General features: G+C 42.5%; 1 protein-coding gene across 1 annotated transcript; it reads left to right on the top strand.

Moving 5' to 3' along the window:
* Positions 1-1,597: 1,597 nt before the first annotated feature.
* Positions 1,598-13,046, top strand: LOC109753520 (uncharacterized). Its single transcript, XM_020312419.4, has 6 exons — positions 1,598-1,937; positions 6,043-6,384; positions 8,326-8,481; positions 11,058-11,362; positions 11,454-12,000; positions 12,327-13,046. The coding sequence occupies exons 2-6, from the start codon at positions 6,126-6,128 to the stop codon at positions 12,836-12,838; spliced, it is 1,779 nt and encodes a 592-aa protein (XP_020168008.1). The 5' UTR covers positions 1,598-1,937; positions 6,043-6,125; the 3' UTR covers positions 12,839-13,046.
* The last annotated feature ends 327 nt before the right edge of the window (positions 13,047-13,373 follow it).

Below are 13,373 nucleotides of genomic sequence, written 5' to 3'. Positions count from 1 at the left end.
CAGATTTAGCTCCGTCACAAAGTACGCAGGAAAGACTATTGTTGGTTTGTAGGGCCAGTCTAGATCCTGCCAAGCGTAACACACGGGAATCAGTGGCTGTGGCTGAGGTGTTACACACGCAATAACATGCTTGTGTACAAATATTAGGGGAAAACATTTCTTGGTTTATTCCACAGATCTTGTCAGCTCGCCTGTTTCAAGGAATATTCCAAAAAATGGTTGATTTATTCATCCACTTATTCTGGAAATAAACAAGTGGCAACCATCCTAAAAATTGACTATCTCAGTCGCATTAAGGGTGTGTTTGGTATGAGTCACCAAGTGGAATGGCATGTGTCCGACCCGTAATTCGCCCTTCTCGTGTTTGGTACAACTAAAACCCGAACCCACTCGTTACACCTTTGGGAGTATTCCACCGAGATCCGTAATGTAGTCGTTCCGTCAAGAGGCAATAGCCAAAATACCACTAGTCAAAACCAAAATGCCAAAATACACTAGTAAAAACCAAAGAGCTGCAATAGCTCATTTCAATATGTTCATGTGAAAATACCACTAGTGGCTAAACTGAGAATAGCATAGTTGAAAAAAGACATATGTGCCCTTACCTCCACACGTCACGTTGCTCATTCAACAGCAAATTAACATCATTTTACCAACAAAAAAGAAATCATTTTCAACACAAGTAGGCAACACAATCAACACACATGCAGAGGCAGTGCTAGCTAGGGTTGCACGGGATTAAAGGCCGAGGTCCAAATCCAAACACAAAGGGCATCCTAGTCAGGAACGCACACGAGCAGTGGAGACAGGGGAGGATGGCGAGCAACGGAGCCAGTGGCGGGGAGCTAGGGCAGGTTACCATCGCGAGGGGACTAGGGAAGTGCGGCGAGCGGCAGAGCTAGGGCGTCGCCGGCCCGAACACTGGAGGCTACCGTGACGGGAGATGTAGGGGAGGGCGGCCATGACGGGGGGCTATGAGAGGTGGGTGAGCGCAGAGCAACCGGCAAGCGACGAAGAAACATTTAGATACAGAGGGAGCGACTGAGAGGATCAGGCACCGGCGGGGGCTGGTTTGATGCGTCGCTATGGTAGCGCTTTTAGGTGAAGGGGATAAAGCTAGTACAGTAGAAGTAATAGGGATAAGATTTAAAACTGAAAAAAAGGTAATTTATGAGTTCACAAGAATCTGGAAAACATCACATAATTTTTTTTATATGGAACACATATATTCCATTTAAGACACAACAATATCACCGGTTACAGCACGTGTTACATCAACAGGGTAGTCAGCATACCAAACACAATGACCATCATGATCTAACCCTGTACCCAAAGCCGCCAACTCATGTGCCGACTTGTTTTACACATCCGGAAGACATAAAGAACTTCTACATGTATAAACTGAGTATGAAGCTTGGACTTGATTTCTCTAAACACGTTCCCCAACGCTGCCAAATCAAAAATATCGGAGTCACATAATTTTGAACTACATCTGACATTCGACGGGAGTGGTATTGTTCTGACAACAAAATCGAGATTGTAGTGCCATTTTGGCTTTTCGGTTTCTACTAGCGGTATTTTGGCACTCCCCGGTTTTGACTAGTGCTATTCTCTCTTCCTCCAAATCGGTGAACGACGGGGAACGCTGCCTGGCGCTCACCCCCTCCCTCTCGCACGAACCCTCTCGCGTCTCCCTCCCTCGCACAAACCCTATCGGTGGCGGCTGCTCCTCTCCCTGGATCCGCGCCCCCGGCTGCTCCTCTCCTTCATCATCGCCGCCGGCTGCTCCTCCCCTTCATCCTCGCCGCCGGCTGCTCCTCTCCTCCCATCCACGCCGCCGGATGCTCCTCTCCCTCCTCTCCTCCTCAATCGGCTGCGCGGCGGCGGTCTTGAAGCTGGGCGGCGAGCGAGGGGCTACTCCGGCGGCGGCCCTGAAGGTAAGAACGTCCCCTCCTCCCCCCTTGTATCTTGCGGGCTTGCGCCTCTCTAGATCTTGGAACTTGTCTCATCTGCCTTACCCAGCCGAGAGGGAGATGGAGAGGATATTGAGACGACACTCATGGCGTTTGTTTGATTCGAGTTCCTTGCTCTATGCTGTTCAAACTAGTGGGCGATTTTCCTATTTTATACTCAAAGTGCTGTTTTCCAATATATCTTTGCAATATATTCTGCTGTCCCAAGTCATTGGTAGAAATATTTTTGATAGCATACATGAATCGTAGATGGTCAAGAAGATGAACAAAAGAAAAATGATGATTAGGGGAGCAGCTGTTTTTGTTGCACTTGCTGCAATGGCAGTCATTGTCCGGGCTACAATAAGGAAGAGGGGACCATGTATTACCTATGGACCAATGAATGAAAGAGATCGCGGATCAGATTTGATTATCTAAACCAAAAAATATGGCAATGCGATGTGATGTGGTAAAACATGTTAAGGTTCGAAAGAAATGTGTTATTTCGGTTGTGTGACATATTGCGGGATCACAAGTTGCTAGAAAACAGTCCACATCTCAGAGGGGAGTAACAGTTGACGTTTTTTTTTTTTGCATACTATTGGGCATAACCATTGGAATAGGGTTGTTGCAACAAATTTTTGTAGATCATAACATAAAGCAGTTGATGCTATCACCAAAACAGTTGATTCAGTTCACTGCCCAACAAGGAAGTCCACGAAACTAAATCAATCAACCTATAATGCGAAGTATGATAGCAGAGGTAAAAAAAACCATTACTTTACGAAGCATACAATATAACTGCTGCCACAATTCACAATCTAAAGAATAAAAATTGCTTACATTTTTTAATATCAAAAAATTATATACGCAGAAGTTGGTGATTTGCTCTGATCTTTGAGGCATATGAATTTTTAATACTAGCACACACAAGCCAATTAAGATCTAGCAACAAAAAATCTCAAGCATAAGGTTTCTTTGAGGAGAAAGCTCACACTCAAGCCAATTAAGATCATCTGAACCAAAAGAAAGGTATAGGAAAAGTATTCCATAACAAGTCAACCATTCTAGCGGCAAAATCATGAGTGCTAATCATTATCTGCTCTGGAAGGCTAAGAAAGATGAAAATTATTACCTACTAACCCAACAAACCACTACAACAACGCCACTCCAACATCACAACAGCAATGAATATTCACACAAAAATGTGCCAAAAACAGATCAAGGAGAACTCAAAATGATTCCCAAAACTCCAGTTCTAGTAACTTAAAAAATACCAAATTTCCCATCATATTAACAAAATCCAACCAGCACACTGCACGACCTAGACAAAAAAGGGCACAATGAAGAGATTATTACCGCCGTTCCGGCGATACGCATTTGCACAGCGCCTTAAAACCTCCCCACCTCCACCACCACCAGCACCTCCTCTGCCCACTACCTTAGTCGCCGACGAAATCAGAATCTTTCCAAAATCCACCTTTGCTGGCAGTAGAATCTCCACATCATCCATCCACCACCCCGAAATGCGCCCTTTAAACACCTCTAGAAACAAACAACTTACCACAAAAACTACCCCAAATTGACGCCGATTCTGGCCACACCAGTGCCCAATTGGAGCGCGGTAGGCGCCTGGGGCACACATTCGCTGGAGCGGTGCTCGCAGGGTGAAGAGGCGGCCGCACGGGCGGTAGGGGAGGGGGACGTCTAGGGCTTGGGAAGGTAGGTCTGGGTGAGGAAGGGAAGGGAAAGGGGAGGTAGAATCAACTGCTTTATTTGGTGATAGCATCAACTGCTTTATGTTATGATAGCCGATCAGCTTACTGCTATTTCTTGATGATTGTGTTCTTTGGTATTCTCGTGTTGGGCTGTCGGCAACAATCTAGCTTTAAAGGAAGCCTTTTTTGGTTTTTGTTTTATAATAGTACTGTTTTTTAATCCTTCAAAATTGGATATCAGACGGTTGACTTGAAAAATGGCGACACCTTGTGCTGTGAGGTCTGTTGGCTTTGTAGATGCCTTCAGAACTTAGTACAGACACTTGATGCCAGCAACTTCTATTGTTTTATGGAAATGATATTTGGATTTCGATGATGAGGGGATTGAAGTCACACCTCATGATTGACTGTGGCATCACAACGAGGATATGATCTGTTAATTTGAGGGTGCCACTTTGTCAAAGATAAGCTTTCCCTTGCCATTTGGGAAGTGTTGTATATATGTGAAGGCCCCTGACAAAGAATACATATACAGAACTAGTTGTTATGTTACTCTCTACTTGGTTTTATTTGTACATTATTGTTGCATAAAGAGAATAGATATGAGATGTCTATATCACTATGTTTTTAAAGAGACATTTCATCACATGACAATGACGATGCTTTTTGCACCATCAGTAATTCGGGCATTGTCTTATGCTTGGTCAAGGTTGCATGCCACGTGCTAACCCCACTCTAGGCCCCTCTGTTCCATGAGCACGGACAGGTTGCCTAGGACACCATGCGCAAGAGGTAGTGTGGAGAAACATGGGAGTTTGAGACTCTGAAGGGTGCTGTAATGCTCTGCCCAAGTTGTGGCAGAATCACTCGTGTAAGAAACTGCCTTTTCCCTCTTCGTGATGGCAACTTGTTGCTCACAAACAGCAAAAACAGAGGCATCGGAGGATATCATCCAAGGATGACAATGTGTTGATGTTCATGTGGCATGGGTGCCTGTGGAGCAAGAAGACCATCAACACCACTTTTGGGTGCTCGATGTCCCCAAAGCGAGTAGAAACTGACCTTTGGAACTGTGAGGACTTGATTGCACGCGGAGGCGGTCCACCTTGTTTGATTTTGATTGAGGAGCTGCACACAGGGGTTTCTGACAGTTGCGTAGCCAGGGCTAGGCAATGCCCCGGGCCAACCCTTCAAAATACACTAGGTACAGCAGCCTGACAGGGTGCAACCCCGTCCTTAGAGCAGGAGGTGCTGCAACTAAGTGCCTGTAGATGCTTATTGATAGAGGGAGGCGCCCTTGTCCGGGTAACCTCTTCTTGAAAATCGAGTTCTTTTAAATGCAACTGTGCTTATTTACTTGTGCTGCAATGGATGTTTTCGTTCTTCTGCTGATTTTAGGGAGTTGTTAAGTACTTACAGGTTTGTGATCCGTATAATCTAAACATGTAAAAGTTTCATTTGATTGAGTAGAGCATATTTTACTTGGCCGTGTACTGGAATGCAGCAATCACACCAGTTTTTGCCTTGTCTCTGGCAATTAATTTTTATTCCTTTTTACCCTGTAGACCGTTTCAGGTTTCATGACTGTGAAACTTGATACTACTATTTTCCTTATGGGATGTGGAAATTACTCAAATTGGGCTGTTTTATTTCTTGTGAGTGTTGATCAGTTGGTTGAAGAAAGTGACACATGAACTTAAAAATCTGGTGTTTACTTTTGTTTTAACTTTTTGATTTTGTTTCCCCTTTTCTGATTTGAACTTTCTCGCTTCTGCCCAATGGCAGATGTAACAATCCTGCCGATCTACCATGGGTTTTATTGTGCATATTTTTATTTATGTGAAGCTTTGTATTAGTGATGATAAGATGCTCTCACTTGTTCAGTGCTTATACCCGTGAGACAAATACGCTGAATCTCGTTGGAAGGGCTTTAAGATACTACTCCCTCTGTCCCATAATATAAGAGCGTTTTTGACACTAGTGTAGTGTTAAAAACGCTCTTATATTATGGGACGGAGGGAGTAGATGCAAAAGCACCATCAGCATGTGCCCATGCGTCCATGAAACCAAAGCTTGCAAAACATATACATACTTGTTAGTTTCCATAGATGTGTGACTCTCCTTGTCTCTTTGGGGCCTGAATGTTGCATTGAAGTTTCCCTCTTTCACGGCGAAATAAATGGTGCCTTGTAACCTTAGTATTTATTGATATCCTTCCTTTCTAGTGTCATGGAATTTGTTTTTTCCCAGTTGTTCCGCTATTATATGCAAATTATTTTTGCCATGCGTTTCATCTGCCAAAAGGTTTTGTCTTTAATGTGTTTCACTTTTGATGACTAATTTACTAATCCATCGAACTTGTGTATGGGCAGATCAGCAGATGTGAAGCAGCACCACCAGAACACAGAAAGCAGTTCATCTTATAAAACGTAAAAGGACTTCTTTGGAGGTTTCTATGCAGAGATCTCTCGCTGTTGGCATTAAGTCTGAGAACAATGGCAAGCGGGATTACACTGGAACTGGTACTGTTCCATCCTTGCATAAGCAAGATAGCAAGATACTGACCAAAAAGACCATAAAGTTGTTGGATGCACCACCTTGTCCAAAAAGGCCAAAGCTAGAGCCAACTCAAACCACTAGAGGTGCTGAAGCTAAGGGCCATGAATCGCTGCCACATAAGATTGTTCCTGAAATGGTACGATGCACAACATCTGGTAAGTTATGAAGTCTCATTTCTTCATCTATGGGTGTCTAATTTTACATAACAGAACTACTCACCAAATGACTCTGCATATGTTAATGGATTCATTATGGACCTTCCTGTCAGAGCTTCATATCTTATCTTTTGGCTAAATGTTTGTTACCATCATTTGAATCAATACCATGCTTCCATTGCACTTATTTCTCTATTACAGTTTTTATGTTCTTCGGACCTCTGTACATGACCGCAAAGTAGTTTTCGTAGAACACGCAGGAGAGCTGCATATCATTTCACTAAGATGAAGGAAAGGTACAGAGGAGAGCTGTGTATCATTTCGTTAAGATGATATACGTGATAAGAGTTGGGGTAGTGCTGATTGAAGAGAAGCTTGTCCAACATCGCCTGGGATTGTTCGGGCATATACAACACAGGCCTCCAGAAGCGGCAGTGCATAGCGGACGGTTAAAGCGTGATAATGTCGAGAGGTCGGAGTAGACCAAACTTGACACTGGAAGGAGTCCGTAAAGAGAGACCTGAAGGACTGGAATATCACAAATAACTAGCCGCAGAGGTGTGTGGAACTTGGTTTCGAGATCTTTTGGGTTTCAACTCTAGCCTACCCCAACCTCTTTGGGACTGAAAGGCTTTGTTGCTGTTGTTATTGTTGAAGGAAAGGTACAGAGTAGCGGGAATAAGGACCCTCGCCCTAACGACCAGCTGACTGCAAAGTCAGGGATAGCCCCATAACGACCAACTGACCGCAAAGTAGTAATTTTAGTGGTCTTCCTATTCACGTTATATTAGCAGGTATATATAAACCTGAAGGCCGACCCTTAAATTTCAGTTTTTGACTGAGCAAAAAAATAAAGAATAAAAAGGAACGTGTTGCACAAATTACTTCTGGAATGATACTTGTGCTGTAATGGATGTTTTCATTCTTCTGCTAATTTTTGGGAGTTGTTTATTTTCTTGGTTTAGTCTTTCCCCATGATAAATATTGTCAGCGACTCAGCGGTGGTTATTTCTCAGCCTTTTACAGTTCCTGATTCAGGTAATAATACCTTTTAATCTGCCATGGAACCAAAAAAATGATTGCAGTTGTATTGGATTAGCATATAGTATACAACAACAACTGCACTCGCAGCACTGCAGAGAGAAAACTTAAGTAAACAGGCAATACTGCACCTCCGTAACTGGGCATGTGTGCACCAATGCAAGATTTGAAGTGCGGAGCCATGACCGTATTTTGAAATTTAAAAGTTATGATGCTGGAGACTGGGAGGAGGGGCAGCCGTAGGACAGTGATTGTGGAGATGCGGTACCACGAGCGCGCGACCCCTGTTGGTTATCTAGTTACGCCTATGTTTAATTAGCCTGACTAGTCCACAGGCCCACTGTAAAAAAACTAGTCCATGGATTGATAACCCTTTTGTTCTCTTACAATGGTTGATTACCATGTCGGTGTCCTCCAAAGGGTGGCCTGATTTGGTGGGGCAGGGACCGGTGCGTCCAGCGTAACCATTTTATTTATGTTAGTTTTTTGCCACTGTTTTACTAGGTAGCGCGGGGATCAGTGCGTGCAGTGTGTAATGCTTTTAATTCTGTTACCATTTCTGGAGTATGTTTTACTAGTACTAGTAGGGGGGAGGAAAGTTGATTTTTTAGCTGAGCAGCACTTGCGACCTGGCTGGAGTGCAGGATTAGCATTTTACGCTCATGCTCGCTTTAGCGCTGCCGTATACATATACATGCGATTAATGGTTTTTCTCTGTCTGATGATTCATTATGGATAACAAGTTGCTGTACAATGTGCCATTCTCTGCTTTCATACAACATCTGATATAGCTCTACCTTGTGCGCGCAGTCGTTTGTTTGCTCTAGTTAGCGTCAATGCTTCTATCTAGTTTGATATTCTAACAGCAATTGCTTTTGCCCTTACCTTAATGTTATGCAGAAAAATCTGGGTTGCTAAAGCAGAGGCGCATTTCTGATGCGAAGAGAATTGACAAGAAGAATGCTAGGTCTGGTGTCAGATCTAAATATGATTGTTTCACATTAAAGTCTGGTTTAGGAAATCATGATTCCAGTTTCATGGGAAATGGCATGCTTGGTATGTATTAACTGGTTGCAACTATGATTTTGTTTATCGATGTGTTATACTAGTTATTATCCTTCTCATGTCTTCTTATCATAGTGCAAACTTTCTCACAAAGTTCCACATTTAGACATACTAGGTATGCATGTTAGCTCTTGATTTGTCAGCATATGGCCTGTACATGATGCACTCGCTATGTTTGGTATGCTTGAGAAATGTAGATCTGTTAGTTCATTTGACCTTTCATGAGCTGTCCCTGGATAAAGAACATGATATGCCAGATCATGGATGTAGATTTATAAGATAGTTATTATTCTATGGCGTTCACATCCATAACTGATTTTCTCAGTAAATTGGTCCTAGATGATGTGGGCAATGAAATCTAGTTGTATAGATCCTTTTAATTTTGTTACTTGTTTAGTTCTAAGATTTCTGTTTTGTTTCATTGTTGATTGTTTTATTAACTTCATTTTTAACCTGCAAAGGGCAATTCTTGGTCTTCTCACATTTTAATCATATGATCTCAATAAAATAAAATCTCATTTGACATGGAATTGCTTTTCCTTTTAAGCACCCACTTTTGTTTTGGTTTCATCTTCCCTCTATTACTTGTTAAAATGATACCCCCTCAGTTCTAATAGAGATGATATTCGACTTTGCAATGGTGTCTAAATGCATCTTTGGCCATCACGGTATTATGAATATCTAAGTATGAGATTATACAAAATTATATCGTGGAATGTTTTTTTATGACAAACCTATGGCGTTATTTTTATTTCCACTTAACCAAAACAACAACAACAACAACAATAACAAAGCCTTTAGTCCCAAACTAGTTGGGGTAGGCTAGAGGTGAAACCCATAAGATCTCGCAATCAACTCATGGCTCTGGCACATGGATAGCAAGCTTCCACACACCCCTGTCCATAGCTAGCTCTTTGGTGATACTCCAATCCTTCAGATCTCTCTTAACGGACTCCTCCCATGTCAAATTCGGTCTACCCCGCCCTCTCTTAACATTCTCCGCACGCTTTAGCCGTCCGCTATGCACTGGAGCTTCTGGAGGCCTGCGCTGAATATGCACAAACCATCTTAGACGATGTTGGACAAGCTTCTCTTCAATTGGTGCTACCCCAACTCTATCTCGTATATCATCATTCCGGACTCGATCCTTCCTCGTGTGGCCACACATCCATCTCAACATACGCATCTCCGCCACACCTAACTGTTGAACATGTCGCCTTTTAGTCGGCCAACACTCAGCGCCATACAACATTGCGGGTCGAACCGCCGTCCTGTAGAACTTGCCTTTTAGCTTTTGTGGCACTCTCTTGTCACAGAGAATGCCAGAAGCTTGGCGCCACTTCATCCATCCGGCTTTGGTTCGATGGTTCACATCTTCATCAATACCCCCATCCTCCTGCAGCATTGACCCCAAATACCGAAAGGTGTCCTTCTGAGGTACCACCTGGCCATCAAGGTTAACCTCCTCCTCGCACCTAGTAGTACTGAAACCGCACATCATGTACTCGGTTTTAGTTCTACTAAGCCTAAACCCTTTCGATTCCAAGGTTTGTCTCCATAACTCTAACTTACTATTTACCCCCGTCCGACTATCGTCAACTAGCACCACATCATCCGCAAAGAGCATACATCATGGGATATCTCCTTGTATATCCCTTGTGACCTCATCCATCTTTTGGGTTTCATCTCCATAAGAGTGGCTGAGTTTTTACGTTGGCTCGCCAAGCCTATCACAACCCTCCTCCTTTACCCGGGCTTGTGACCGGCTATGTTGAGACAACATAGGCGGAATTTACAAAGATATAGAAGTTTGACTGTATGCTTTGTAGAATGCATCATCTATTTTAGAACAGATGTAGTGCCGAGTTTCGTTATGGCTGTACACAACTCATTCACGATGCAAATTAGTGTTTGCTCACACAAATATAAACACTAATGGGATGAATGCTAGAATCTTTTACATATTGGTGTTTTAATTTCTTTTTTTCCTTTCTTGAATTTCTTGGTTTTTATACCGTATTTGTCTATTTGGTGACCGTTATTTATTAAACATGTTCCAACTTGCCTTTCTGTTTCCAGTTTCATTTTAGTGCCAGTTGTTCCATTTTTGTTGCTTTGCATCTCTCTAATTGTAATACTAATATGAAAAACAATACTAATGGCACAGCTGACCTTTTTTTGTTCGTTCTTCAGTGGTACATGATTTTCTTACTAAAGTATGTAGGATTCTGCAATCTGCATCATCGTTTATTATAATTCATGGCCGCCAGTGACTTTTGCATCATTAGGCCTTTTCAATTCATCTGATATGCATAACCTACAGCATGACTAGTATGGTATTTTACTATGTGGGTGGTTCTTCAGTGTACATCTTTTTACTTAGAAAGTATGCCATATGCATCCACAAGAGATCTCGTTGTTCAATTTCAACATATATTTATGAATACCCTAGGATGACTAATATGGTATTGTAATGGAGAAAACATGCTATTGATTAATTTTTAGGCCTCTTATCATTGATCACGTATTCTTGCATGTCACCTTACAGTGTTTATCTGTTCATTCAGGGGCACATGGCCTTAAATCTGATATCCGTGACATCACGAATCACATTGAGAACCTGACATTGAGTGAACTTCTCGATGGCACTTACAAATATTCCAGCTTAGGAAGAGAAAAAGGAAAGAAGGTATTGCACACAAAAGATGAACTCCTAGTCTCTGTCAGAAAAGCTTTTTTTATGCTATCTGACATGGACAGTAGTCCTGGAAAAGATGGTAATTTGACTCCTAGTCCTAGGCTGCATTCAGCAACCACCTCAAGCTCTGATATCAAAGATCAGTGTAGTGACAAACCGTCCTCTTTGATTAAGGTAAGTGGAATCAATTGTGTTTAAATCATTAACATGTCTTGAAGCACCTCACAATACCATTTATGCTTACTGTAATACTACCGCTACCCAGGATCCTTTACAAACTGAGGTCTGCAGTGTTTGCCCAAAGGACATCCTAAGCCGTTTAACACTTCCCCAAGGACATGATCTCGATTCTCTTTTATCAGCTGGAAGCGAGAGCTCAGCTACAGGGCCTTCCATGACAACTCATGGACCTAGTTTGCCACCATTTACTTGGTCACACTCACAAGCTGGGGTTTACCGACCGAGCGTTGACTCTGGTAAACATGGGTCAAGTAGGAGTAACTCCCATTGGCAGTGGTTGAGAGTTGGATCATATCCAACCGCTCAGGATTATGAAGATTTACCTGTCCATCAAATTGATGATCTTCTTCAGGAAATGGATATGGCAAAGTCGTCTATCATTGATTCATGTAGCAGACAATCTAATTTATGCTGCACGGAATCAACTTCCGGATCCCTCGGACAAACTATTTACTCAAGAAAAACTGAAAGCGAGCATGGTCCGCAGCAACTGCATCCACTAGACCATGTGGGCTCCTCAGATAGCTTCCAGAGGAATGACAGTGAACGTTCTCTTCTGAAAGCACGTCAAGGTATGACACAGTTTATTAGGGAACTCAAAGTTGCTTTAATTGTATTATGGACGTAAAAAAGCTTTGTTGACCAAAAAAATATTATAGTGATTACAAAACTATTTTTCATGCTATATCACTTCTTGGTCCGCCTCCATGCTATAACCTAAGACAATGCAATGAATGATATGTAGTATAAAGCCCCTTTGCATTCTGTGTCATTAGATCTAGCTATCTGCGGGTTTTTAGTGAACCGTGATTACTGTTTCATTTGGGTTGCATATTTTGTATTATCCATTTTCAATTCTTAAAATTTGCTGATTTGCTGATATGAGCTCCATGATCAGCATCACGGAAGATATTGTGCGCAGCTGAGACCCTATGTGATATGAGAAGAAGCACGGAAGGGTGGAGTCCCCAAGTATATAGCAATGGGACAATAAATTTGCCAAAGTCACCTCCTGATAAGCTGAAAGCCCGTAAGCCGTCATCACCGTTTGGTACAGCTGAGAGCTCCTCGGGCTCTCGGAATAGTGATCCAGCTCGCAGCGGAAACCATTCTACCAAGAAAGTGGTCGATAGGAAGAACGATTCTGCTGCGTGCATGAGCAACCCAGGGAAAGGGCTTATTAGGTGGCCTGTTCCTATTGAAGATGCTGTATCTCCTGTCAAACCCGAGAAGGGCCTTATGCTTGATATGAGACAAAACCACAGCAATGCCGCAAGGCATCCGATTCATGTATCGTCCCAGGCACGGCTTGAGAAGGAATACGAAAACCAGCAGAAGCTGAGGAAAGCAACATTGGCCTCGTCTCTAGGATCGGGAGACTGGAATAAGGAGAGGAACAGGAGATTGTGAATTGTACATTATTCATGTTGACATCATAGAGGCGATATATTTGTCTGGGGATTGGCGTAAACCAGGCAACTGTTTCATAAGAGGTAACAACAGAACATTGGGAGATGCGTTCATTCAGGTGGCGGATGTATTTATTGGGCATTTGTTGGTGGAATTGGTGTAACAAGTGTAGCCTGTCTTCTTTTTACTATTTGCCATCTTATCGCATCTCTCTCACTGTCTTGGTATCTTCTGTTGTTTGCTGGTAATTTAGATTTAGTTACAGCGGGAGCGGTGGCCTGCGCATGTGCTCCCGCTTCTCTCCCTCCAATCCTTTTTATTCCGCATATAAGATTTGTCTGAAGTCAAACTTCGTAAAATTTAAACAACTACATAGAAAACGAATTAACATTCACAATATGATATCAAGTTTTTCATATAAATATGGTAAAACTTTATGAAGTGTGACTTCAGACAAATCTTATATGCAGAGTAAAAAAATCGGAGGGAGTACTATGTGATCTGTGCGCAAGATTCTTCCCACCCCTATGCATTT

This window comes from Aegilops tauschii, chromosome 3 (assembly GCF_002575655.3).
Source record: "Aegilops tauschii subsp. strangulata cultivar AL8/78 chromosome 3, Aet v6.0, whole genome shotgun sequence".
In the NCBI taxonomy this organism is placed as follows: Eukaryota; Viridiplantae; Streptophyta; class Magnoliopsida; order Poales; family Poaceae; genus Aegilops; species Aegilops tauschii.
The sequence above is the reverse complement of the archived record's forward strand: the minus strand, read 5'-3'. Positions and strand labels throughout refer to the sequence as shown.